Here is a 26,183-nt window from a genome sequence, read left to right as displayed (position 1 = left end):
TGGAGTGCAATGGCATGATTTCGGCTCACTGCAACCTCTGCCTCCCAGGTTCAAGTGATTCTCCTGCCTCAGCCTCCCGAGTAGCTGGGATTACAGGCATGTGCCACCACACATGGCTAATTTTTGTATTTTTCATAGAGGCGGGGTTTCACCATGTTGGCCAGGCTGGTCTTGAACTCCTGACCCCAGGTGATCCACCTGTCTCAGCCTCCCGAAGCGCTGGGATTATAGGCATGAGCCACCGTGGCCGGCCTATTAATAGCTTTAAAAATGTAAAATACTAGCCGGGCATGGTGGTGCACACCTGTAGTCCCAGCTACTGAGGATGCTGAAGTAGGAGGATTGCTTGAACACAGGAGGCGGAGGTTGCCGTGAGCCGAGATTGCATCACTGCACTCCAGCCTAGGCGCCAGAGTGAGATTCCATCTCAAAAAAAAAAAAAGGAAAAAGCTTTAAAGCTTTATTTATTAATAGCAGCTTCCTTTTATCAAAGACTTACTATTTTTCAGGCATGACTCTCCAGATTTATCTCAGTGAACCCTTGTAGCATTTTTGCAAGGCATGGTAGTATCATTATTATCTATTGTTATAGCGGAGAGAAACTGAGGCTCACAGAGAGAAAGTGCAATAAATACGGAGTGGAGGTTCACAGCAGATGGGTCTGAGGCCACAGCTGCTTCCTAAAACTACAGGAGGCCAGGAATGTTCACTCTCTAAGCACTGCATTCTTTCCCAGTATTTTGTTTGCCCTTTATTTTCATTTTCAGTATATTTTGATGTAGAGAAGGTAAAAACTTTTATGCAACCAAAGTTCTCTGTCCTTCCTTAAGAGACTTCCCCATCAAGAATGTAAATACAGGCCGGGCACACAAGCCGGGCCCAGTGGCTCATGCCTGTAATCCCAGCACTTTGGGAAGCTGAGGCGGGTGGATCACTTGAGGTCAGGAGTTTGAGATCAGCCTGGTCAACATGGTGAAACCCCACCTCTACTAAAAATACAAAAAAAAAAAAAAAAAAAAAAAAAAAACCCGGCGTAGTGGCGTGTGCCTGTAATCCCAGCTACTTGGGAGGCTGAGGCAGGAGAATCACTCGAACCTGAGAGGTGGAGGTTGCAGTAGGCAGGGATCGCGCCACTGCACTCCAGCCTGGGTGACAGAGTGAGACTCCATATCAAAAACAAAAACCAAAACAAACCGAAAAAAAACCTCACAATGTAAACAAAGACTCCATATTTTCTTGTAGTCCTTCCCTGGTTCCTCTTCTAACATCTACCTCATTAATTTGGAGTGAATTTTGAGGGAGGTATGAGGTGGGGCCAAACATTATTTTTTCCACCAGACTCCATTTTGAACGACCTCTCCTTCCTTCTGACCTAACACTGGGCGGATTGTTGCACTAAGTTGTCACATGCCCTCTTCCCAGATCTTTGGGCTGCAGAATTACTCATCAGTGCTGGAAGCCTGCCCCCCCTCCCCCGCGCCTTGCTGTGGTGACCCCCACCCCAGCCGAGTCTCCCCACAGCTGGGCTTGCTGTCTGCCCTGTGGTGAGTGGAAGGAATTCAGCGTGAACTCTGCTCACTCAGCAGCCAGGCCTGGGGAGCACCGGACTGTGGAAAATCACATATGTTTTTCAAGTTGTTGAAAACCAAGGAAATTGTTCTGCCAGTTGTGAGGGTGGCTAGACACTGTCTGGGAGACCTCAGGTCCCATGGCTCTGGGAGCCATCCCATCTTGGGGACCAAAACAGGCTAACCCCACTGGTAATATCCAGGTACTTGGGCAGCAGAGAAGGGGGAGTTTCTAGGAGCCTCCCCCAAGAGGGAAGAACAAAAAGGAAGGAGCCTAGCCTGGTCCTTTCCCCTTTGGGCCCAGGAGGCAGATCCAGGACTTCAGGGGAGATATGGAGGGGCTGGCATCTGTGATCCCAGTAGCCTGCTGGCCAGAGCCCAGGACTCCCAGACCTTCTATTTAGCCCCCTCCCCCAGATACACATGCTGGTGCTGGACAGCTGGGCTGTGGCGGAAGTTTACATACACAGGGTTTGCTGGGCCATCTCGGTACACACAGCTTCACTTCCTTCTGAGGCGCAGCCCATGTTTCAGCTGCTGCCATGGGGGTCTTGGGGGCCACGGAGGCCATGAGGCAGGTTGGGAGGGTCTGCTCCCGGCCTCCCAGACCCTGCCACTCCTGCCTGTCCCCAGGCCCTGATGACCTCCTATCCTTCTGTGCCCTGCAGATCCCCACAGTCAGAACTCAGGCACACTGGGCCCTGCTGGCAGGTGAGTTTCCACCTCTGACCAGGCTGAGGCACCAGGCAGCTCTGGAGGCTCAGGAGCTACAGCTTGGGTCCCAGTGGGAGGAAGCTGGCCTGTCCCGCTCCTCAGCTGGCACTAACAGGCCCCTGACCCAACCTCAATTTCTCTCTTGGGGTCTCAGCCCTCATGGCAGGGTTGATGGCCTCAGAGCTACATAGGACCTACCCACTGGGCCATGCTCCCTGTCTCCCTGTTCCCTGCAGGTCAGTTTCGCCAGCTTCCACCCTTGGACAGTTCTGGCTCTCTCAACAACTCTCCTTCCCATTCCAGCAGCAGCAAGGGAGAGGGGGCACCCTCCCCAGCACAGGTCCCACCCTCTCCAGCCCAGTTCTGCCGCAGTGGCTGTCCCTTGGGGTAGGGAAATGCCAAAGCAGTCCCTGCCACATCCACCTGGGAAGCTGAAAGTGGATCACCAGAGTGTCTACCAGCCCCCCACTGTAGCCCAGGAGAACACTTGGATGCAGGTGCAGACCCTGCTAAGTGGCAGGGGTAAGGGACCCTGAAAGCCACTAGGTGCTCTTGGCTACAAGCCTCCCATCCCCCTGACTGGCTTCGCTCTGGCAGCAGAGGAGAGAAGTCCCCTCGCCGGCCCCGTGGCAGAGCCTGGGCACAGGGCTAAAGGACTTTTTGGTGCAGGTCTTCAAGTAGAGTGGGAGTCCCAGCCCCACCACCCAAGGGGAGGCACATCAGCCTGGCATGGAGGGCAGCTGCCTCCATCCACCTGCCTAGACCTTTGGTGTCAGAGGGCCCCCAACCTCATGGCCCTCCTTGCAGCCCAGCTCTCCATGAGGCCTTTTGCACATGTTTTTGTTGGTGACTCGCTGTGACTGAGGAAAAGCCTCCTTCTATTCCTTTTTTGTTTTCTTATGGCTTCTATTTTCCCTGGCAGAGGATGTTGGGCTCAAATCCAATCCATGTGTGAGTTGTTCTCAGGGAAGTGACGTGCCACGCTGCTTCACCCAGCCTTGGGCCGCCGGGCTTGACATGCTCAACTGGGGGCAACGGAGCAAATTCTCAGAACAAGTTTCGAGAAAGATGATTCAGAGCTTTGCAGAGGATGAGGAAAGGTGAGAGCTTGCAGATCCCTGCTGCCACCGGGACTGGCCTGGGGGCATGTGGCAGGCAGAGGCAGGCTCAGGTGCACAGGGAGCCTGGGTGTTGGGACTCAGGGTCTGCTCTGAGCGCCCCAGTGGGTACAGCTCAGGTTGATCTCTGAGGGCAAATGATGAGAGCTAAAAGGCAGCAGTGTGAGTGCCAAGAATGTGTGCTAGGCACAGCACATGCATGATCCTGTATGAACGACAAGGAGAACAGGGACACAGGTGGACGGCACTGAGGCTACCTGCTGAGATGTGGTGCCTGGGAGGTAGAGCCAGAACCTGACACAGTCCCACCGCTTTTTCAAGGAGATGCAGTGAGAAAGCAAAGGCAGGGTCTTGGCAGGACCAGGTGTGAGAGGAGGCAAGGCCTCCCTGTGGTCCTGCTCCCAGGGGCTACATGTATCCTGGGCCCAGCAGCCTCCACTGTGGCCTCCCTGGCTGCTGCCTGCTCCAACTCACTCAGGGCTGCTCTGGGGACCCAGGTGCTTCCTGACCCACTTTTCCTCTTTCCTTTTGACCCCAGGTCCAACCTCTGCCCTGTCAATCATCCCAGGGGCTCCTAGGCTTCCCTACCTGACTACTTCACTGGGGCCAAACCCCCACAGACAATCGTGGCTTAGGGCTGTCTGCCTCTGCACTTGGCCCATGGGCTACCTGTGAGCTTTCTCTTGCGTCCTCATTCCTTTGAGGGGGAATGTCCTCGGAGCTCCGTCCTTAGCTCCCCATTCCTCCAGTATGAGACAGGGACTAGGCTTGAGCCACAGGGGACTGTGCTGTGTCACGCCCTGCCATACTATTAGGGCCACTCTGCCTGTTGATGGCCATTGTGGGGCAGCCAACATTTGCCCTGGAGAAGCCTTATGGCAAACACCAGGCACCAAAGTGCACATCCCTGATGGATCCTGGGATCGGCTGACACTCAATCAACCTGCCCTCTGGGCCCTCTGGGTCCATGCAGCAGCTGGAGGTATTGTAGACACTTTTTAAAAAATGAGTTCTGGTAAGAAGGTGATAAATGCCTATTTGTCCACGTTGGGACCCGGAGGGGAGGGATAGCATGCCCTTACATGGGACTCCTACCCCCAGCGGGGCAGCTGGCCACTCTGAGGGCAGTTTTGCACCTGCCTCCCGGCTGGAAAGTGAGTTCCCACTGTGCTGTCCCTCCCTGGGGCCCAGCACAGGGCCTGGCCCCACACAGACCTGAAGAGGTTGGTGGGATGACTGAATGAATTGACGCTGGGGTGCAGCAGGGCCCATGGGCAGAGGCTCCAGAGCCTGGGAAGGATGAGGTGGCCTTTCTGTGGCCCTCTGAATTGAGAGAGGTCTCAGAGGCCTGACACGACGGCTTTCCATCCAGGGTTCCTGGTCACCCAAGGAGGGCTCAGCGCCCCGGTGGTCTCGGGGTCCCGCCTTAAGGGCGGTGCCTAGGGCAGAAGGAGGAGGGATGTCGGCCCCCTCAGACCCGCACCCCAGGCCCTCCCAACCACCTTTCCTTCCCTCAGGCCCTCTGTCTTCCCAGTCGCCCCGCCCCCTGCCCCTCAGTCCTAGGCGCAAGTCTCCGGGCCTGGGACGCTCGCCGCCAGCGCCCGCCCGCCTGCCCCGCCCCCCCCCCGCCCCCCCGCAGCCCCTCCGTCTACTCTCGGCTCCTCCTTCTCTTCCTCCTCCTCCTCCCCGGGGGTGGGGAGCCGGCTCCGGAAGCCCCGGCGCCCCCGCCCCGGCCCCTGCCAGCGCTTTGGAGACGGCTATCCGCGCGGGAGTGCGCCACGCGGGGCCGGAGCGCCTATTAGCCGCCAGGGCCTCGGAGCGCCCCGACCACCCCTGAGCTCCTCTGGCTTCGGAGCCCCCCAGCACCCCTTCCCGGGTCCCCTCGCCCACCCTAATCCACTCTCCCGCCCTTTCCCGGATTCCCTCGCTCACCCCATCCTCTCTCCCGCCCCTTCCTGGATTCCCTCACCCGTCTCGATCCCCTCTCCGCCCTTTCCCAGAGCCCTCAGAGCCCCTGACCCCCGCGCCCTCCCCGGAGCCCCCCGCGCGTGCCGCGGCCATGGCGGCCGTGCGCGGGGCGCCCCTGCTCAGCTGCCTCCTGGCGTTGCTGGCCCTATGCCCCGGAGGGCGCCCGCAGACGGTGCTGACCGACGACGAGATCGAGGAGTTCCTCGAGGGCTTCCTGTCAGAGCTAGAACCTGAGCCCCGGGAGGACGACGTGGAGGCCCCGCCGCCTCCCGAGCCCACCCCGCGGATCCGAAAAACCCAGGCGGGGGGCAAGCCAGGGAAGCGGCCAGGGACGGCCGCAGAAGGTAAGAGCCCGGGGCAGGGCGGGGGCGTGGGGGGCTGGCATCTCAGGTGGGAACAGGGGGATTCAGCAGGGTCTGGCTACTCCCCAGTCTGCTAGGGAATGTCTGGCTTACTAATGCTCACGCGAGCCCAGATGCCTGGAGGGACCCCGTGCCAGGCCGAGGTCAGCGCTGGCCTGGAGGCACATCCAGCACCCGGGCGGCAGGGCCGCTTTTGGGGACCGGTGGCTCTAGGGTTGGTGCTGTGGTTGTACAGGTCGCTTAACCCCATTCCTCCAGTACGCGACAGGGACTAGGCTTGAGCCACATGGGACTGTGCTGTGTCACCCCCTGCCGTACTAATGGGACTACTTTGCCTGTTGGTGGCACAGCTTCAGGTCGTCCCTCCCTCGTGCCTTTGCCCTCCTACTCCAGGAGGGCTCACGTAGGCGAGAGGGTTGTTGAAGACCCCTTTTCCCACAGGGCTTCAGGTAGTGGTGAGCAGTGGGTGGTCCTGCATTAGTACGGGAATTAGATGAGGTGATGCATCACTGAAGCATTTAACCCATGGCCTCTTGCATAATCAGTTGTCAGTAAATCTTAGCTGTTTTCATCGTGGCCCTCTGGAAGGTGGCAGAGGGTCTTGTGATCCCTGTCTCCCAGGAGATTCCAAGGCACCATCCAACATTCCTGATGTCAGCAGCCCCTCCCCTGCCACCCCAGCTCTAGATCTTTCCTGGCTGCTTCCCACACCCTGGGCTCCCTGTGCCCCTCCTGCCTCTGGCTCTCCTTCCAGGCTTGCTCTCCTGGCTCTGGGGCACCGCTCTAGCAGCCCTGCGTCCCCTGGCTGTCTGCATTTGGTAGCTTTCCTGTGTTTCTGCCAAACTTCCCTCATGCTCCCCACCTCTTATCAGGTTCTCAACAGCACTTGCAGCTCCTGCTTATGGTCCTGGGAGGATTCCCATGGGGAATCCTCACAACCAGCCCCCGCTCCCTCTCCCAGACTCTGAAATGAGTGTGCAGCCACAAGCTCCCTACCTGTCCTTTCTGTCCTCTGTGTGATCCCTGAACTCCCCCGGACTCCCTATCCTTCCAATCAATTCCAAACCCCTTACTTCTTGAAAGGGGACCACTTCCTCTTCTTTGGGCTTCAGTACTCAACCAAGTGTCCCTTTTCTTTGAAGCTTTTCTTGCCCCGTAGGAGACCCAGGGAAGGTCCTGGGCCCATGTCCCTTCCTTTGTATGGCAGTTGGCAGGGATGACCAGATGCTCCTCCAGGCCTGGATGGCTCAGTCACCTCTCTGCCCCTTCTGTGCCCAGAACAGAATAGTGGAGGAGTGGATAGTAAGGAGCCCCTATTGAGGTTTTGGCAGGTGGGGGGATGAGGGCCTCCCCCTGGGAACTGGGCACCCTATGCTCAGTCTTTAGAGAGGTTGAGATTGGTGGTCACAGCCCCAGACTTGCAGACAGAAAACCCGGGTCTGGATCCCAGTTTGCCACTTGGGCAAGTGACTTAACCTCTCCGTTTGCTGATCCGCACTGGGAACTGACAAGGGTCCCTATGCCCAGGTTCTGGGCATCTAGAGAGGGGCCTCATGGGGCACAGAGCTGGCTCTGTTCATTTGACATGAGTCTGCATCTTGGTCAGTGCCTCTGGAAAAGACCAAAGACAAAGGGAAGAAAGGCAAGAAAGACAAAGGCCCCAAGGTGCCCAAGGAGTCGTTGGAGGGGTCCCCCAAGCCGCCCAAGAAGGGGAAGGAGAAGCCACCCAAGGCCACCAAGAAGCCCAAGGAGAAGCCACCTAAGGCCACCAAGAAGCCCAAGGAGAAGCCACCTAAGGCCACCAAGAAGCCCAAGGAGAAGCCACCCAAGGCCACCAAGAAGCCCCCGTCAGGGAAGAGGCCCCCCATTCTGGCTCCCTCAGAAACCCTGGAGTGGCCACTGCCCCCACCTCCTAGCCCTGGCCCCGAGGAGCTACCCCAGGAGGGAGGTTTGTGCCGAGCTCCTCTGGGGTGATGGGGCTGTGACTGCCTGCTCGGGTGGAGGCAGGGAGTGGGAGGCAGGTTTCTGGGGCCCTGGTTCCCATAGACCTTCAGCTCCCCACTGGATGGGAACCTCACTTTTGCTACGAATTTCACAATTTGATTGGTAGGCTCCCTCAGTGCTGTAGTCTCTTTTGGGTAGGGAGAGGGCTTGGCAGCCTTTTGGGTGGGACCTCTGTCCCTCAGGCCCCTGCCCAGATGTCCCTGGGCTCTGAGCCCATGGAGTTCCCTCCTGCCTTCTCCTGCTGGGGACAGCTTTGTGGTAGGGCCTCCGGCAGCACAGTAGGTTCCCCAGAAGGTGGGCCCAGCTCTCTGGCCCCATGAGATGCCAGCAGGATGCTGAAGGCCAGAGGAGCTCAGGCCTCCTTGGAGTGAGCTTGGCCTCAGGAGGGTGTCCACAGGCTCTGCGTGGGCTCTATGGGTGGCTGGTGGCCTGAGGCTCCCAAGGTGGTCAGGGCAGGCCTCCCACCCACCTGCTTCTGGAACTCCTGTGTTGCAGGGGCGCCCCTCCCAAATAACTGGCAGAATCCAGGAGAGGAGACCCATGTGGAGGCACGGGAGCACCAGCCTGGTGAGTGGCCGTTGTCCGCTTGGCCTCGGGGCCAACTACCCTGGCTGGTCGGACTGAGGGCTTCCCCAGAGTGGGTCTGGGTGGGGTTGTCAGGCAGCTACCAGCGCTTTCCCCTCAGAGCCAGAGGAGGAGACCGAGCTACCCACACTGGACTACAATGACCAGATCGAGAGGGAGGACTATGAGGACTGTGAGTAGGGTCCTGCCAGCCCCACCTGGGTCGGACCCCCGGCCTGGGGGATGTGCCAATGGGCCCATCCCAGCCTTGGGCCCCACTCTGAGCCAGCCTCCCCCTCAGTTGAGTACATTCGGCGCCAGAAGCAACCCAGGCCACCCCCAAGCAGAAGGAGGAGGCCCGAGCGGGTCTGGCCAGAGCCCCCTGAGGAGAAGGCCCCAGCCCCGGCCCCGGAGGAGAGGATTGGTAGGATGAGGGGCAGGAGAGGGGGTGCCGTGGCCACAGGCTCTCTGGCCCCCTCCTAACCTCCCCGCCTCCCCAGAGCCGCCTGTGAAGCCTCTGCTGCCCCCGCTGCCCCCTGACTATGGTGATGGCTATGTGATCCCCAACTACGATGACAGTGAGTACCCAGCACCCCAGAGTCTAAGGGACATAGGCAGGTAGGCGTCGGGGCTGGGGTGTGGTCAGGAGCCAGCTGGGGCGACTCACCCACCTTGCAACCCCACCTGTGCCCGTGGTTACCTCGCTGCCCCTGCTGTCCCCGCGTGCCCACCCCAGCCACTGCCCTGTCTCCTCTGCCCTCAGGCTGGTCTTTCCTTGGCCACTTCCCTGGTTCCTGCTTGGCTGTGACCCCCACAGGGGTGTCCCTAGGCACACACTCTACCCTGTCACCCATGTGGGTTGCAGCCCTCCCAGTCCTGTGCTCTAACTGGCTTTCCGCTGGCTCGTGGCCACCGCCCCACTCTCTTCAGGGAGCCCGAGGCCTTTTGCCTCCCTGTTGCTCATGCCCCTGCGTCCCTGGAGCCCTCAGGTTCCCTTTCCTCCTGGGTGGCAGCCTGCACATCGCCATTTCCCTGCCCCCAGGTCCCCATCAGTGCCTCCAATGTCTCCCCATCTCACCTCCCAGCCCGCAACCCCAGGCACAGGTGCCAGTTGTCCCTCCAGGCCTTTCCCATGTCCTGGGCCTTGAGTCCTCCTTTCCCCAGGCCAGATGCTCCTGGGAGGCCGGGCTGGTGACTTCAGCAGGGTCTTGCTCAGCTGCCCCCTGAGCTGGGGCTGCCCCTGACTCCTGCAAGACCCTCTCCCAGCTCAGCTGTCCCCCATCTCCCGTTCTCCTCCCTTCTGGCGCGGTCCTGTCCTGCTGAGCTCCTGTGGACCCAGGAGCTGAGGCCCCGCAGCAGGGTCAGGGCAGCCTCAGCTGGCTCTCCCTCCCCGCAGTGGACTATTACTTTGGGCCTCCTCCGCCCCAGAAGCCCGATGCTGAGCGCCAGACGGACGAAGAGAAGGAGGAGCTGAGTGAGTGGGACCAAGGACTTCCCGCACCAGGCCTGCCCTGAAGGCCACCTGGGGCCTGCCTGATCCACCCCACATGGTCCCCAAAGCCCAGAGCCAGGCTGACTGGCCCCTCCTACCTTGCACCTTCCAGAGAAACCCAAAAAGGAGGATGGCAGCCCCAAGGAGGAGACCGACAAGTGGGCAGTGGAGAAGGGCAAGGACCACAAAGGTGTGTGGCTGGCGCTGGGGCAGCATCTGGACTCCCAATTGCCTCCCGGGCCCTTGGTGCCATGTCCTCCCTTCATTGTGCCTAGAGCCCCGAAAGGGCGAGGAGGTGGAGGAGGAGTGGACGCCTACAGAGAAAGTCAGTAAGTGGGGGGCACAGGGGGGTGAGGGTGGGGGCCACAGGATGGGGGTGCTGGGACAAGTGACTGGCCCAAGGTCACAAACAGGACCCAGGCCTGCAGAACCCTTTCCTACTCGGATTCTTGGGACCCAGAAGGGAGGGGCCCCGGGAGCCCAGGACAGCCTCGCTTGGCTGCCCCAGCCCTGGACCCCAGGCTGGCCTGCTTCAGGAGGGTGGCAGCTCCCCAGGGCCCCTAGCGGCTGGGCGTGGTAGGGGGAGGGCCTGGGGCCTTGGTGGGGAGTGAGGACCTCAGGTACCTTCACAGGTATCCCTGCAGGGCCATTGTGCAGACGGTCCCCATCTGGATGACATCTGTGGCTGCGCCCTGGGGGAGCTCTACCTGTGATTTCACGTGTGTTCCCTGAGAGCTGGGCATGGTCAGCCCGTTCTCCAGATGGGGCAGCTGAGGCCCAGGGAGGGGAAGCACAGGCTGGGATTGGAAGCAGCTCCTGGCCTGGCTTTGAGTCGATTCCAGGTGGGCTGGTGCAGGGCACCAGGGAGCCACCAGCCGACCAGAGCTGCCCTCTGACTGGTGCCCCCAGTGTGCCGGGAGTGGGCTCTGGGCTCCTTGGTTCTGGGTTTGGTGGAGGGAAGGATGGAGCTAGTGAGCCACCAGTCTGGGGTACGCGTCCTCAGAGTGTCCCCCCATTGGGATGGAGTCACACCGTATCGAGGACAACCAGATCCGAGCCTCCTCCATGCTGCGCCACGGCCTGGGGGCACAGCGCGGCCGGCTCAACATGCAGGTGGGCATTGGGATGGGCCCATCTCCCAACTGGGATAAGGGACTCCTCCGCCCATGCTCAGCCTCCCCTGCCCCCTGGACAGACCGGTGCCACCGAGGACGACTACTATGATGGTGCGTGGTGTGCCGAGGACGATGCCAGGACCCAGTGGATAGAGGTGGACACCAGGCGGACTACCCGGTTCACAGGCGTCATCACCCAGGGCCGAGACTCCAGCATCCAGTGCGTGGCCAGGCTCATGAGTAGTTGGCAGGGGGGAGTGGCTCCATAGGCATGGCTGTGTGTCCCATTAAGGAGATTCCAGTGGGCCCTTCTTTGGCGCAGCCAAACAAGGCCAAAAAGATCAGAGAGGGACTGACCCTGCCCATCCCCACTCCTCAGCCATGGTCAGTCAGCTCCTGTGTCCTGATAGCACGAGTTTAGGGACAGACCACCTGCCCATGGCTATGTGACGGGCATAGGACCCAGGCTCAACATCTGGGCCGTGCGCCACCACCCTGCTAGCTGTTAAATTCTTGGGGCTCAGAAGAGGGAGGCTCAGGCCACCTGAGGGCCTGGGAGGGGGAAGACCCTTGCTCTGACCACTGTCCACTCCACAGTGACGATTTTGTGACCACCTTCTTCGTGGGCTTCAGCAATGACAGCCAGACGTGGGTGATGTACACCAACGGCTATGAGGAAATGGTGGGCACCATGCCCAGGCTCTTGGCTCTGCTCCCATTGTCTGGGTGGGGGGTGGGCTCTCAGAGGGGCTGGCAGTACTGCTCTGAGGCCTGCCTCTCTCCAGACCTTTCATGGGAACGTGGACAAGGACACACCCGTGCTGAGTGAGCTCCCAGAGCCGGTGGTGGCTCGTTTCATCCGCATCTACCCACTCACCTGGAATGGCAGCCTGTGCATGCGCCTGGAGGTGCTGGGGTGCCCTGTGGCCCGTGAGTGTGGAGGGCTGGCAGGGGCTCTGAGGAGAGGTGAGGTGCTAGGGTGGGCCAGCCAGCACCCAGCTAAAGACAACCCCGCCTCCCTTGCAGCTGTCTACAGCTACTATGCACAGAACGAGGTGGTGGCCACAGATGACCTGGATTTCCGGCACCACAGCTACAAGGACATGCGCCAGGTTGGGAGCATCTATCCTGGGGCTGGGGGTGGGACCTGTCTATGACTGACAGGGGAATGTGTGCCTGGTGCTTCTGTCACTGGGCCCAGGGATGCCCCTACTGGTTCCAGGGATGCTGGCTGTCCCTCACCTTAGGAAGGAGGCCAGTACCTGGGGGCTGCCTGAAGGGGTCATGCCTGTCCCTTGCCATAGAGCAGGCCCTGGAAGTGGAGGGGGCATGGTCAGCGGGGGACGGATTGCATGATTGATTCCATGTCCTCCCCCTCTGCCCCAGCTCATGAAGGTGGTGAATGAGGAGTGCCCCACCATCACCCGCACTTACAGCCTGGGCAAGAGCTCGCGAGGCCTCAAGATCTATGCCATGGAGATCTCAGACAACCCTGGGGAGCATGAACTGGGTGAGGGTCTGGGGGTCAGCAGCTGGCCTGCGCTGCTGATGTGCAGAGCTCACTGCCTCCCGCCTGTTCCGGAGCCCCTCTGGGGATTCTGGCTTGTCTTACAGGGCCCTAGGAGCCCCAGCTGTCCCCCAGACGCTCGGGTATGAGGTGGGTTTGGGTCCTTCCTCAGCTGCCCTGGGCCTCGGGAGACTGAGTGCTCACTGAGGCTCCCGCCCTTGCAGGGGAGCCCGAGTTCCGCTATACTGCTGGGATCCATGGCAATGAGGTGCTGGGCCGAGAGCTGTTGCTGCTGCTCATGCAGTACCTGTGCCGCGAGTACCGCGATGGGAACCCACGTGTGCGCAGCCTGGTGCAGGACACACGCATCCACCTGGTGCCCTCACTGAACCCTGATGGCTACGAGGTGGCAGCGCAGATGGTGGGTTGAAGGGTGAGGCTGGCCAGGGTCCAGGCAGCCGGGGGTTGCGGGGGTGTGGGTAGCCGATGCCTACCCTGCTGGCTCCCCACAGGGCTCAGAGTTTGGGAACTGGGCGCTGGGACTGTGGACTGAGGAGGGCTTTGACATCTTTGAAGATTTCCCGGATCTCAACTCTGTGCTCTGGGGAGCTGAGGAGAGGAAATGGGTCCCCTACCGGGTCCCCAACAATAACTTGCCCATCCCTGAACGCTACCTTTCGCCAGATGCCACGGTGAGGCTACAGCCTGGCTGAAAGGGCAGGAGGGAGCAGCTGGACCCTGGGGTCCTGGTGTTCTGGGCTTGGGGGTGGGGCTGAGGGTGCCTGAGCTCCAGACGCTGAGACTCTGGGGGTTGGGGGACAGGGGATCGTGCGAGTACTGGTGTGAAGCCTCATGGAGGGTGATCGGGCTAGGTTGGGGATGGTGGCCGGAGGCTGCAGCCCTGGCCTCACACGTGCTGGCCACTCCAGGTATCCACGGAGGTCCGGGCCATCATTGCCTGGATGGAGAAGAACCCCTTCGTGCTGGGAGCAAATCTGAACGGCGGCGAGCGGCTGGTATCCTACCCCTACGATATGGCCCGCACGCCTACCCAGGAGCAGCTGCTGGCCGCAGCCATGGCAGCCGCCCGGGGGGAGGATGAGGACGAGGTCTCTGAGGCCCAGGAGACTCCAGACCACGCCATCTTCCGGTGGCTCGCCATCTCCTTCGCCTCCGCACACCTCACCTTGACCGAGCCCTACCGCGGAGGCTGCCAAGCCCAGGACTACACCGGCGGCATGGGCATCGTCAACGGGGCCAAGTGGAACCCCCGGTCCGGGAGTGAGTCAGCCTGGGAGGGGCTGTGGGCGGGGCGTATTCCAGAGAGGGGCTGACTGTGGGTCTGTGTCTGTCCCCGGCCAGCTATCAATGACTTCAGTTACCTGCATACCAACTGCCTGGAGCTATCCTTCTACCTGGGCTGTGACAAATTCCCTCATGAGAGTGAGCTGCCCCGCGAGTGGGAGAACAACAAGGAGGCGCTGCTCACCTTCATGGAGCAGGTGGGGTGGCTAGGGCAATGCCTGGGGAGAGGAGGCTGCACAGGCTCCTGGACGGGCGGGAGGGAGCAGCGGACCACATTGGACCTTCCTGAGGACCAGCAGCCCTCACCTGCTTCCCTAGGTGCACCGCGGCATTAAGGGGGTGGTGACGGACGAGCAAGGCATCCCCATTGCCAACGCCACCATCTCTGTGAGTGGCATTAATCACGGCGTGAAGACAGGTACCTAGTGTGCACACCTTTACCCCATCTTTCCGAGGGAGGACCCCGCCAGAGAGGGTGGGGGCTTGGGGAACTCAGCGAGCAGGCAGAGTCTGGGGAGCCTGAGGGCGAAACTCAGAGAGGGAGGGTGGCGCCTGGGGGCGGAGCCTAGGGGCGGGACTCAGAGGGGAGGGCGGGGCCTGGGGGCAGGACTGAGTGGGAGGGTGGGGGCCTGGGAGGGGCGCTCTGGGGCAGCCGGATCGTCCTCCCTCCGCAGCCAGTGGTGGTGATTACTGGCGAATCTTGAACCCGGGTGAGTACCGCGTGACAGCCCACGCGGAGGGCTACACCCCGAGCGCCAAGACCTGCAATGTTGACTATGACATCGGGGCCACTCAGTGCAACTTCATCCTGGCTCGCTCCAACTGGAAGCGCATCCGGGAGATCATGGCCATGAACGGGAACCGGCCTATCCCACACATAGACCCATCGCGCCCTATGACCCCCCAGCAGCGACGCCTGCAGCAGCGACGCCTACAACACCGCCTGCGGCTTCGGGCACAGATGCGGCTGCGGCGCCTCAACGCCACCACCACCCTAGGCCCCCACACTGTGCCTCCCACGCTGCCCCCTGCCCCTGCCACCACCCTGAGCACTACCATAGAGCCCTGGGGCCTCGTACCCCCAACCACCGCTGGCTGGGAGGAGTCGGAGACTGAGACCTACACAGAGGTGGTGACAGAGTTTGGGACCGAGGTGGAGCCCGAGTTTGGGACCAAGGTGGAGCCCGAGTTGGAGACCCAGTTGGAGCCTGAGTTTGAGACCCAGCTGGAACCCGAGTTTGAGGAAGAGGAGGAGGAGGAGGAGGAGGAAGAGGAGGAGATAGCCACTGGCCAGGCATTCCCCTTCACAACAGTCGAGACCTACACAGTGAACTTTGGGGACTTCTGAGATCAGCGTCCTACCAAGACCCCAGCCCAGCTCAAGCTACAGCTGCAGCACTTCCCAAGCCTGCTGACCACAGTCACATCACCCATCAGCACACGGAAGGCCCTGGTATGGACACTGAAAGGAAGGGCTGGTCCTGCCCCTTCCAGGGGGTGCAAACATGACGGACCTAAGAGCCAGAGGCTGTGTAGAGGCTCCTGCTCCACCTGCCAGTCTCTTAAGAGATGGGGTTGCTGCAGTGTTGGAGTAGGGGCAGAGGGAGGGAGCCAAGGTCACTCCAATAAAACAAGCTCATGGCATGGACTGCTCACATTCTGAGGTGTCAGGGATGGGGAGGAGGAGAGAGACTGGCTGGTGGGTGCATGGGCTATGGTCACTGTGGGCACCCCTGCAGGAGTCCCATACCCAGAGTGCCCAGGGCTCAAGGCTCGCATCAACAAGTGCTCAGGCTTTATTTACAATGCCCACACTGCAGGCAACGAACAGCCTCCATCTGGACCTCTCTGGTCAAAACCACTTTTTTGAGTCAGGGGCCCAGCCCCAGGCCTCCCAGGTCATCGTCCTCTGCCCCGAAGCCCGAGAAGCTGATGGGCTGGCAGGCCAGGTTGCGCAGGTTCACAAGGCAGGCGGTCTGCGTGGCACTGAAGTCAGGGACAGTCACCAACAGCACTGTCTGGTCCTCAGGACCTGCAAAGAAGTCACATAGGACCCACTGTAGGTTCCAAGTAAGTCCTGCCTCAAGGAGAAGCTGCCAGAAATAAACAGGAGTCCCCGTTGGCACACAGTGGGGCAGTGACAATAGGAGACCAGAGATTAGCCTTGAGAAGCACACAGGCTGGGAGCCGTTCCAGCCCATGCCCAGCTGGCGAGGCAGCTTGGCTCCCACAGTGAAATGGCAGCTGTGCAGAAGACCTCAGCTGTCTATCCCACAAGGGCCAGGGGGACTCCACAATGCAGGTTTTCTTCTCTGTGAACTTTGTCCCCAGGTGAGAGCAAATCAGCAAATCAGGCCTGGGCCCCCAGAAGACAAAAATTACCTCGGATGATTTTGGAGCCAAAGCTGGGGGTGTTGCCACAAAAGTAGACATGCGGGCACTCTGGGAAGATGAACGGGTCAGTTTTGTAGAAGGGGTAACAACCTGGAGAAGAAGGGGCAGCTCTGAGGAGGGTTCCACCTCAGCACTAGCACTCTGCACAGATGTGGGGCTGCAACCCCTCCTCCCACTGCAGGCCAGTAGGAGACCCCCAGTGTGACAACAGGAACACCTCCAGACATTGTCACAAGACCTCGGCCCTGCTGTTGCTGCCCGTCGGGGTGGGCAGCCATTGGCCTTAGAATTAAGATTCCAGAGTAGCTTCCAGAGCAGGTGCCAAGCTTCTGAACCTCTCCTCAGACAGCTCTCAGCAATGCTGGCAAGTGCAAACCCACAGGGGGACCCTGTGCACTTCAGGGTCCTGCCAGGCCTCCTGGCCCTCTGCTCCCACCCCGTATGGCTGAGCCTGTTACCTAGAGTGTCAGGGGCTGTGGGGCTGATGTGACGGACTCGCAGGGTCCACTCCAGGATCTCCAAGTGATCCTCCATGCTGCTGTATCGGAAAATGTCACTCACATTCTGTCCTGATGTCCCCAAAAATCTGCAAGGCAAAGCTCAGCTGACCCTTGGCTTTGGGTGCCACCCATAGCGGTCAGCCCAGAGCTCATCTGGCGCTCTTGTGGGGATGCCCCAGAGAGAAGGAACAGATGCTAGGTGGGCCTCTGCAGCCCTGCCACCTTCCTGGGCCCTCCCTCCCCTCCCCTCTTTGTGCCTCCTGAGGCAAAAGGCTGGGTCAGACTGAAGTGTGGCTGTGCCAGCTACCTGACTCCATCAATGGTGGCCTGGTAGGGGTTGGTGACCAGCTGGAGCGTGGAGTAGGCAGTGGCCAGCGGGAACATGCAGGGGTGGAGGGGCTGCTGGGGGAGCGTGTAGTTGGTGGGATCAAACTCGCCTGGCATCACATCCACGGGCACTGAGGCCTGGAAGGCACAGGGCAGGGAGAGCTCACAGGGCCCCGAAGGAGCCCCCTACCCCAACTCCGGCCACTCCCCCTGCCTTCCTGCCTGCCTTCTGTTGCCCAGTGGCAGCTTTGAAGACTGCAATCCCCATCACCCCTCCAGCCCCCAGCTCGCTCACGCTCAGCTGCAGGAGGATCTCATCCAGCATCTTAACAGCCTCCACGCTAGCTGCCTGGGTTTTCTTGGTGAGGTATTTGGCCTGGAACAGAAGCCCAGGAGGCCATCAGGCCCAGGTGAGTCCCAGGCTCAGAAGAGGGCAGAGCCCCAACAGCTGGAAGATGCAGTTGTTGTCCCATAGACCCTTACTGCCTTCTAGCCTCCCACCACCCTCAGCGAGGGCCTGGGCACGAGGAGCCCTATTGCAGGAGGCCCCAGAGTCACTGCAGGGCGCTTCCAACCGACCTGCAAGACCCCGCAGGGTACCCAACTCGCCATGGGGAAGGAGGGTCTTACAGGCTTGCAGGCTCTTGGGCTGGGGCTGAATGCAGCCAGGTGGGCTCCATACCTTATTGATAGAATCCCTGCTCTGGGTGCTGTGGCTGAGGAGGTTGCCAGCAAGGATAACCCGGGAGACGTGGGCGGCGCTGCACTGCTCCCCTTCGTCCCCAAGCTGCCCCGTCACCACATCCACCAGCAGCTGGGTGCCCAGCAGGCTCTCGCCTCCACCTCCACCCAGGCCCAGGCCGGACACCAGCAGCACGAACCTGCGGGAGAAGGTGGGGTCCTCCAGGGTGCCGAGAAGGGAGGCAGCCCCTCCTAGGTGCAACTCAAAGATTCCACTGACCATGAGCTGGTTCCAGTCCCCGAGAACCGCTGCTCACCTATCTGTGTCAAGTGGGGGTGCGGGCTTCTGGGGAGCAAGGTCAGCAAAGCAATAGTCCTCCACCAGAAACTTCCCGTCGTCTCTCACGGAGCCAAACACAGCTAGGACGGTCCCTGGGGAGCAGTGGCATCAGGCCTGAGCAGGGAGCCCCAGGTGCTACCACTCCTTCCAGTCACCCCAACAGGCAAAACAAGCCAGTCCTCCACAACCACATTGGTGAATACTCACCTAGGACTCCAGGATGCATGCCTGCTTCCTGGAGTCACTGCCTTTGGATGGAGGTGGGGAGACCCATCTCCCAGCCAGGTCTCACCCAATCTGACGGCCTCCGACCGCCTGTAGCCTCACCTACCTCCTCAAGAACACACGTGTGCCCAGGCCACACCCCCCCACTCCCCCCAGGCTCCCCACTCACACCACCCCTAACACACCACCGCTGGGCTCTTCACCTGCATCACCCTCATCCCCTCATTGAGCTCCCTACCTGTAACCAGCTTTGACACGTCAATGGTGCCTTTTAGTTTGATACGCTGCAGTTCATCTTCCAAGACCAGCTCGTCATCTGGGTGTATGTATTTGCTCCGAGGAGGCTGGGGGAGCAGGTTGTGCTGGAATGCAGAGACAGGAGGTATAATCTTGGGGCCAGAGCCCACCAAGGCTCTGGTGTTAGTAAGCTGGCACCGCAGCCCCCACCCCTCTGGAGTCCATTGTCTCTGAACCTGCTTCCCCACAACCCCGCCCCCAGGGAGGTGTTCTAGTGGGAGGCCAGGTCTGTCTGGCGGCCCCGCTGTGTAGCACCCTGCCTCACCTCCTCGCTGATCTCCCGCAGGATGGAGGGCTGCAGCGGCATGGCCTTGAACAGAGTGCCCACCACACAGCACTTCTCCCCAGGCTGCAGTTCACACAGCTTCTTCACCCCCACTCCACTGCCTGGGACACGAGAGGTACAGACTCAGAGATGAAGTAGCCCCCACCTCCGACAGAGGCATGGAGGCCCTGTCCAGCACTCCACGAGAGGCCAATCACAGGGCCCTGGCCCTTGCCAGGAGAGAACATCAAGTGCAAGGACCCCCTGGACTTCAAGGTGACAGTAAAAAGTGAGTCAGCCACAGCCACAGGAGACCAGGGACTCTGGGTGTGGTTGGGCCCTGGATGCCAAGTGTCCTCATGAGAACAGACAGACAGACACACAAACAAGAGGGAGTGTGAAGACGGGCAGAGTGGAGTGACGCGGCCACAAGCCCAGGAACGCCAGGGAGGAGGCCAGGAAGGACCCTCGCCTCGGGCCTTCAGAAGGAGCCAATCCTGCTGACATCTGGATTTCAACTTCTGGCCTCCAGAACTGCCAGAGAATAAATGTCTGCGTTTTTCTGTTGTTGCTGTTTTTGTTTTTGTTTTTATTTTGAGGTGGAGTCTCACTCTGTCATCCAGGCTGGAGTGCAGTGGCGCGATCTCAGCTCACTGCAAGCTCCGCCTCCTGGGTTCATGCCATTCTCCTGCCTCAGCCTCCCGAGTAGTTGGGACTACAGGCGCCCGCCACCACGCCCAACTAATTTTTTTTGTTTTTGTATTTTTAGTAGAGACAGGGTTTCACTGTGTTAGCCAGGATGGTCTCAATCTCTTGACCTTGTGATCCGCCCGCCTCAGCCTCCCAAAGTGCTGGGACTACAGTCGTGAGCCACCGCGCCCAGCCACGTCTGTTGTTTTAAGTCAACCAGTTTGTGGTGCTTTGTTACAGCATCTACAGGAAACTAATACAAAGTACTGCTTCACTTATACCTAAATTACAACACTGACTCTTAAAAAGAAGCATGCCAAGTCTCAACACAGCCCTGCCCCACAAATAACTGCCATTTTCTTTAAGACTTTAGATTCTTCCACCCCACCCTCCACCCCCACCAAATGCTTCATTCTCTGAGACCAGAGATACTCAAAATGCAGACCTCAGATCCTCCCACCCATTCCATTCCTGTGGAGTCAGGTGGCTTTGTTTACCCAGGGCACCTGGGAACCGTCTTCCCCAGCCCCTTCCCGGGATCCTAGGGATGAACAAGAACACATGGGAGGGGCTCAGCACTCTTGAGAAGAAAGGTATGGAGAGTCAGTGAGGGCAGGAGGGAGGAATACAGGTCCCCACACAGCACAGATCCAGGCCTGGAGAAAACACCGAGGAGGTGACGGGGCAACGCGGATGCCAGACCAGCCCCTTAGCCTAGCTGACTCCAGCACAGCCTGAGCCCCTGCTGCCTGGGAAGAACCAGGAACATTCCTCAAATCTACACCCTAGGGAGCAGACAGAAGCGAGCAACTCAAAACAAGACAAGAAGGATGCCAGCAGCAGACAGAAATGCAACAGACTCCACATCCTCACTTATCCCACTCTTACTCTCCCCCAGGTGGCCTAAGCACTGTACACGTAACTCAGCCAACCCTGAAAACGCGCCAGGAGTAGATATTACCACCCCAATGATGCACAGAGAGGTTAAGCAACGTGTCCAAGGGCACACAACTGGGATCCAAGTGTATGCCCCTGAGCACTGGGCAGAATGACATCCCTGTAACCGATAGTAGGACATGCTTCCACCAGGCAATGTGCTGGCACCAAGATCAAAACTGGACATAAAGGCCAACACTTGCCCCCACTCAGCCCACTGGGTCTAGGCAGGAGAACGACAACAGGCCATAAACAAGTAACTCGCCACAGTGACAAGTGCTGTGAACAAATGGTGAGCTGAGGTAGAAAACGGAGGTCCTCATTGCAAGGTGGCTTCAGGTAGCCCCTCAAAGCATATAACACTTCAGCTGACAGTGGGGCTTAGATGGGGCCATGGGAAGACAAGGGAAAGAGTGTGCCAAGTGAAGGGAAAAGCCTACAGCAGGAAGGTCTGGGCAGGTTTGGGGAACAGGTGAGTGGAAAGACCAATTTGGAGAGACAGGCTGAACCTCAGTGAGGACGCGCAGGCCACACGGAGAAGCCACATGTAGGTATTCAGGGTGGGGGCCAGCACCAACCACCAGGCCTGTGAGTGAGTACTACTGCTGCCCCGCTGCTATCAACACATTCATCGTGGCAGCTGTTTGGTTTCCTGACCAGTCTGTGGGCACAGTGAAATCGCTGTCGTCCATCACTGGGGAGCTTTTTTGACAGCTCCAATAACTGGAAGAGAAATGTGCGACCAAAGGAGGTGCTGCCGGAAAGAATCTAGAAGGTGGTATTGACGTTGGACCCAAGTAGTAACTGAGCTCTAAAAGGAGCCAAGGAAGGTGTCCCGAGGGCTGAAAGGAAAGTGAGGAAAAGCTACCGGAGCCGCAGGAGGGAGCCCCTGATTATGTGGGAGAGGAGAGGTGAACAGCACTTTGTCTCAGGTAAACAAAACAGAAAACATCCTGATATGATTTGGCTCTGTGTCCCCACCCACATCTCATCTGGAATTATAATCCAAACGGTGTTGACGGAGGGACCTGGTGGGAGGTGACTGGATCGTGGGGGTGGATTTCCCCCATGCTGTTCTTGTGATGGTGAGTGAGATCAAACCATCATGCGATCTGATGGTTTAAAAATGGTTGGCAGTTCCCCTTGCTCTCTCTCTCCTGCTATCATGTAAACGTGCCTTGCTTTCCCTTCGCCTTCTGCCATGATTGTTAAGTTTCCTGAGGCCTCCCCAGCCATGCGGAACTGTGGGTCAATTAAACCTCTTTTCTTTATAAATTACCCTATCTCAGGTAGTTTTTTATAGCAATGTGAAAATGGACTAATACATATTCCTAATGAATTTGATGTTCTAGCTAGATTTCTAGGCCCAGGGTTCTCCTGCCTACCTATAATGAGAATTGATCTTGGCTTGGCATGGGATGAGATGGGCTTCTCAAAGCTCCCCAGGGGATTCCAATGTGCAACTAGGGCTGAGATCCATTTTGCCTGGTGCCAAGGACATTAAAAACGAGTAAGACCTGTTCTCACCTACAAAATCCTCAGTTTAAAAATATAATAGGAGATGGATTTGAAAACTACCTGGAAAGCCACTCTTATGTAAGTGGTAGGAATGGGGGAATGCAGCAGCACCTAAAACTCAAATAAACTCAAAGGGGGAGATGGGGGTCCCTGCTTTACCACCAAGAGTAATCCAACTGCAGGAGAGATCACCAAGGAAGAAATGGGGGCAAACAACAAGGGTTGTGTTGGCCACGCCACTTTATTAGGAAAGACAGAGAGCCCAAGGGACAGGAAAATTCATGGCCAGCAAATATGGGGGCCGGGTGAAGAGGCAAACAGACATGAGTGAACAGAGGGGGTCCCCTTGAGACCAGAGAGTGCATCCTCACCAGTCTTGGCTCCTGGTGCCTGGCACCAGGCTTGCCACACTGAGGGGCTCTCTGGCTACAGCACAGGCTAATACCTGAATAATCTGCACTGAAGATAGGAAAACCATTTTCCTCTGCCAGTGAAATAATCACCATCACCGCCCAAATTAAGTCCTTATCTCCAACCAGCCTCTGAACTAAAACTAACTCCAAACCCACAAATTACTTAATTTAATCCTTGTTACTATCTTAAGAAGAAACTGAGGGAAAAGAGGTTAATTTTCCCAAGGTAACAGGAAGTGGGATCAATTAGATAAAATGTTCCCATTCTCTTGCAGAACATTTCTAAGTTCTAGGCTGCTGTGGGGGAAGAACCTTCCCAAACTCTCACTTACCCCAGTGCTGCTGGGCCCGGTTCTCCAGGAAGGGTCTCATTTGGATGAGGCGGGTGGCATAAATGTGGGCATACTGCCGGCTAAAGCTGCGCTCTCCTAGCCGGAAGGGTTGTGAGGAGTTGGTGTAGGTTGCCACTGGCACCCGGGCAAAGGTGGCATTGTTGGCTGATGGTGGGGACAGTAGAGTGTGGGCCCTCTGGGCAGCCTGCTCAGAAAACATGGCCACACTCCTGGCTTGCTTGGTCCACACAGCTTCGCCCAGGCCAAGGAGGTTCACTGTGAAAACACAAAGGCATTCCTGCTGCCCCTGTCCATCCCCCAAAGCAGCAGCTCTTCTGGTGTCTCACTGCACCCAAAGGATACTGGGAAAAGAAGGGGAACAGCTGTAGTTGACACCAGACATTGTGTCCACTTGGAAATTTATCATGTCTGGATACTGACGTCTCACCCTGTAGGGGTCATCCAAAAAGAGAAAAGGAAAGCTAGGAGTGTTTGTCCCATCTGGAGTTCTCCCCGAATCCTAGACTCAGGTGTCCTGTTCCATCTGGACAACTACCAGGGTCTCAATCAAGTTCAGCATGCCCCAAATGGAATTCCCGATCTGCCTCCATCCAGCTCTCCGGCACCTGCCTCATTTCCAGACAAGAGGTCTGCCGTATTAAATAAGCCTTCTGTGAAATAATAAGCCTATTATTAAATAATAATAAAAAGAACTAAACCAAAACCAAAACATAAATCAGTCACTGCTCTGCTCAAAACTCTCCAAAGTGTCCTCATTTCATTGAATAAGGCCCCAAGTCCTTACAACTGCCTATGAGATCTGCTCCACTGGTCCTCTCCCCTCCTGGTTCCCACTCTTCCACCTTGGATCCCTCCCTACAGCAGGGGGCCTCTGAACTCTTGCTTGCCCCTCTCCCATATACTTATAGGGCTCACTTGCCCATCTCCTTCAAGTTCTTACATCTTTACTCAAATGTTACCTTGAGACCTGCCCATCTGATTTACAACTCTCCCCAATACTTCAATTGTTATTGTTGTTTACAACATTTACCTTCTAACAAACTGTATATTTTAAATGTATTGTCTGCCTGCTCCAACTAGACCATAAGCTCCAGGAGGGCTGATATTTTTGTGTCTTATGCCACTAGCCACCTAGGGCTACGAAGTACAGGAGATGTGGTGAGTCCAACTGTGATGTTTGGGTTGGACACACAACGGATTTCTAAGGATAGTACAAAGAATATCCCAATAATTTTTTCACATACAATTGAAATAATAGTTTGGATATATTTATGGATTTACTCCAATTGATTTGTTTCGTTTTACTTTTTTCGTACACCTACTAGAAAGTTAAAAAATTCCCTAGCGGCTTGCAATCTATCTCCACGGGACAGCACTGTCCTGGGACACAGGCTCCGCACACGTGTCTAACGAGTGAGTCGTTAGGAGCTTTTGGCTCGAACGTGCTTGATGGCGGCAGCAGCCAGGCCGCGCTACTCGGGATGGGGCCGAGGGCGCCCTGGGGGCTGCCCCAGTCACGGCGGGTGCCGCGGCTCGGATCCACGCGGCAGCTGCGGGACGTCCGCCAAGATACCAGCCCACCGCCCCAGGAGCCCGGCCTCGCGGCCTGGAACCGCCATCCCCAGCTGACCCCGTTTCCCTGGACCCCACTCACCGCGCGGCGCGCCGCATCCCGCCAATCCCCGCGCGCCTGCCCCGCCCATCGCCGCAACTCGCCAATCCCCGAGCGCCTTCCCCGCCCATCGCCTCAACTCACCAATCGCCGCCCTCCTCGCCCCGTCCGTCACCAGGCGCCGCATCCCGTCGACCACTGTGCGCCCAGTCCCTGGACGCCCAGAGAACGCGAAGCCACACCCTCGGTTTCCTGGGCAACGCGGGGCGGGGGCTCGCGGGCCGGCGCCGCGGGTCTTCGGTTGGCGGCCTAGCGTGCAGGGGTTGGGCTGACGGGAGGTGTCGGCCTCCAGTGGGCTGACCGCGTCACCCCGTCAGGCCCTGCCCAAACCTCCCAGTCTGGGTCGTCACCCCTCCAGACCTCCCAGTGGTCGCCCGCCGGCCTGCTTGGTGAAGCCCCTAGCGTCCCAGCTTTCCCCGCAGAGCTGCCCACTTGTAGCGATGGCGACACGCGAGGAGGATCCCAACAGAAAGAAGGCCCAAGGCCCACAAACTTGGCCGGGGAGAAGTAACTCTTCCTGAAGGGATGGCGCGGGGTCTGGGGGTTCCTCCCGTCCTGCCAGCGTCTGCGCCCGGGAAACGCATTGGCGGTTTCGGGGTCCTCTCCAGCCTGACCACAGCTGCACACCAGCTTCCAACCCAACACTCCCCAATCTCCAGTGTCCTCGTTGTCCCCGTTACTCATACTCGTTCTTACCACCACGTCTTTCTGAGTGCTGTCTCCCACTTTGGGAATACTTTTTTTTTTTTTCTGTCTCCACTAATTTATAGAATTCCTCACCCCATCAAGAGACGCTTCCCCACTAAGCTTCCCGGGCTCTTCCCGCCGCGCGCTGATTCTCCCAGGCGTCCTCTAGCGCTACTGTTCTGCTCCTTCCCTGGGCCTGTTTCCTAAGTCCAGGTCTTGTCTCCACAACGAGTGGATATTAACACTCGTTAATTATTACTTAATATTTTAATTTTTGTTTTTGTTTGTTTGTTTGTTTGAGGCAGCGTCTTGCTCTGTGGCCCAGGCTGGAGTACAGTGGTGCGATCTCGGCTCACTGCAGCCTCGAACTCCCAGGCTCCAGTGATTCTCCCGCCTCAGCTTCCTGAGTAGCTGGGACCACAGGCGCACACCACCACGCCTGGCTACTTTAAGTTTGTGTGTGTGTGTGCGTGTGTGTAGAGACAGGGTCTCCCAGTGGTGCCCAGGCTAGTCTGGAACTCCTGGGCTCAAGTGGTCCTCTCACCTCAGCCTCCCAAAGTGCTGGGATTACAGGCATGAGCCACCACACCCAGCCTTATATTTTAATTTAAAATGTGATATTTTAATTATTAAACGCCTTTGCAACTGCTTGAGGTTATGACACATTAATTCACCTACTCCTCAAATAATCCTTTGGGTAGGACACAGTGGCTCACGCCTGTATCCCAACATTTTGGGAGGCTGAGGTGGGAGGATCGCTTAAGCCCGGGAGGCTGAGGTTGCAGTGACCTAAGATTGCACCACTTCACTTCAGCCTGAGCGACAGAGCCAGACGCTGTCTCAAAGCAAACAAACAAAAAATCTTTGAAGCATGAACTATTATTTGTCTCCCACTTTACACGTGAGGAAATTGAGGCAGGGAGGGCAAGAGAGATCATGTAGCTAGTAAGTAATAGCTGGGATTCACACAAAGACAGCAGGACTCATGCTGGTGAGGTTGTACTGTTCTGAGCTTTCACCTGAAATATTGTACATGTATTGGGCAAACAAATCATTTTATTTCTTCCTTTCTAATTCAGATGCTTTTTATTTCTTTTACTTACCTGATTACTCTGGCTAGAACTTCCCATACTATGTTGAGTAGAAACGGTGAAAGTGGGCATGTTTG

At 58.1% G+C, this 26,183-nt stretch overlaps 2 protein-coding genes across 2 annotated transcripts; one reads left to right on the top strand and one right to left on the bottom strand.

Annotated features, from left to right (window-relative positions):
* Positions 1-5,076: 5,076 nt before the first annotated feature.
* On the top strand, positions 5,077-15,365 carry AEBP1 (AE binding protein 1). The gene is made up of 21 exons (XM_030795668.1): positions 5,077-5,712; positions 7,337-7,678; positions 8,230-8,301; positions 8,420-8,491; positions 8,600-8,722; positions 8,799-8,876; positions 9,695-9,772; positions 9,903-9,980; positions 10,066-10,119; positions 10,794-10,903; positions 10,986-11,125; positions 11,503-11,587; positions 11,691-11,835; positions 11,932-12,017; positions 12,292-12,415; positions 12,637-12,833; positions 12,925-13,104; positions 13,342-13,693; positions 13,775-13,914; positions 14,036-14,135; positions 14,392-15,365. The coding sequence occupies exons 1-21, from the start codon at positions 5,460-5,462 to the stop codon at positions 15,063-15,065; spliced, it is 3,483 nt and encodes a 1,160-aa protein (XP_030651528.1). The 5' UTR covers positions 5,077-5,459; the 3' UTR covers positions 15,066-15,365.
* Positions 15,366-15,490: 125 nt separating this feature from the next.
* Positions 15,491-24,364, bottom strand: POLD2 (DNA polymerase delta 2, accessory subunit). The gene is made up of 11 exons (XM_004090962.3): positions 24,311-24,364; positions 22,636-22,911; positions 18,747-18,868; positions 18,423-18,546; positions 17,937-18,051; positions 17,621-17,819; positions 17,234-17,314; positions 16,919-17,076; positions 16,570-16,697; positions 16,100-16,201; positions 15,491-15,749 (listed from the first exon to the last, which is right to left on the bottom strand). Exons 1-11 carry the CDS (start codon positions 24,357-24,359, stop codon positions 15,589-15,591), a joined length of 1,515 nt encoding a protein of 504 aa, XP_004091010.3. The 5' UTR covers positions 24,360-24,364; the 3' UTR covers positions 15,491-15,588.
* Between the last annotated feature and the right edge of the window lie 1,819 nt (positions 24,365-26,183).

This window comes from Nomascus leucogenys, chromosome 17, assembly GCF_006542625.1.
Source record: "Nomascus leucogenys isolate Asia chromosome 17, Asia_NLE_v1, whole genome shotgun sequence".
Taxonomy (NCBI): Eukaryota; Metazoa; Chordata; class Mammalia; order Primates; family Hylobatidae; genus Nomascus; species Nomascus leucogenys.
The sequence above is the reverse complement of the archived record's forward strand: the minus strand, read 5'-3'. Positions and strand labels throughout refer to the sequence as shown.

Excerpts from the sequence above, each read along its gene's own strand:
- AEBP1 (XM_030795668.1), top strand. The coding sequence starts at position 5,460 with ATGGCGGCCGTGCGCGGGGCGCCCCTGCTCAGCTGCCTCCTGGCGTTG. Across the intron at positions 11,588-11,690 it reads CCAACGGCTATGAGGAAATG|ACCTTTCATGGGAACGTGGA; the intron begins GTGGGCACCATG and ends GCCTCTCTCCAG. Across the intron at positions 13,105-13,341 it reads ACCTTTCGCCAGATGCCACG|GTATCCACGGAGGTCCGGGC; the intron begins GTGAGGCTACAG and ends TGGCCACTCCAG.
- POLD2 (XM_004090962.3), bottom strand. The coding sequence starts at position 24,359 with ATGGGCGGGGCAGGCGCGCGGGGATTGGCGGGATGCGGCGCGCCGCGC. Across the intron at positions 22,912-24,310 it reads GGGATGCGGCGCGCCGCGCG|TGAACCTCCTTGGCCTGGGC; the intron begins GTGAGTGGGGTC and ends GTGTTTTCACAG. Across the intron at positions 17,315-17,620 it reads GCAGGGATTCTATCAATAAG|GCCAAATACCTCACCAAGAA; the intron begins GTATGGAGCCCA and ends CTTCTGTTCCAG.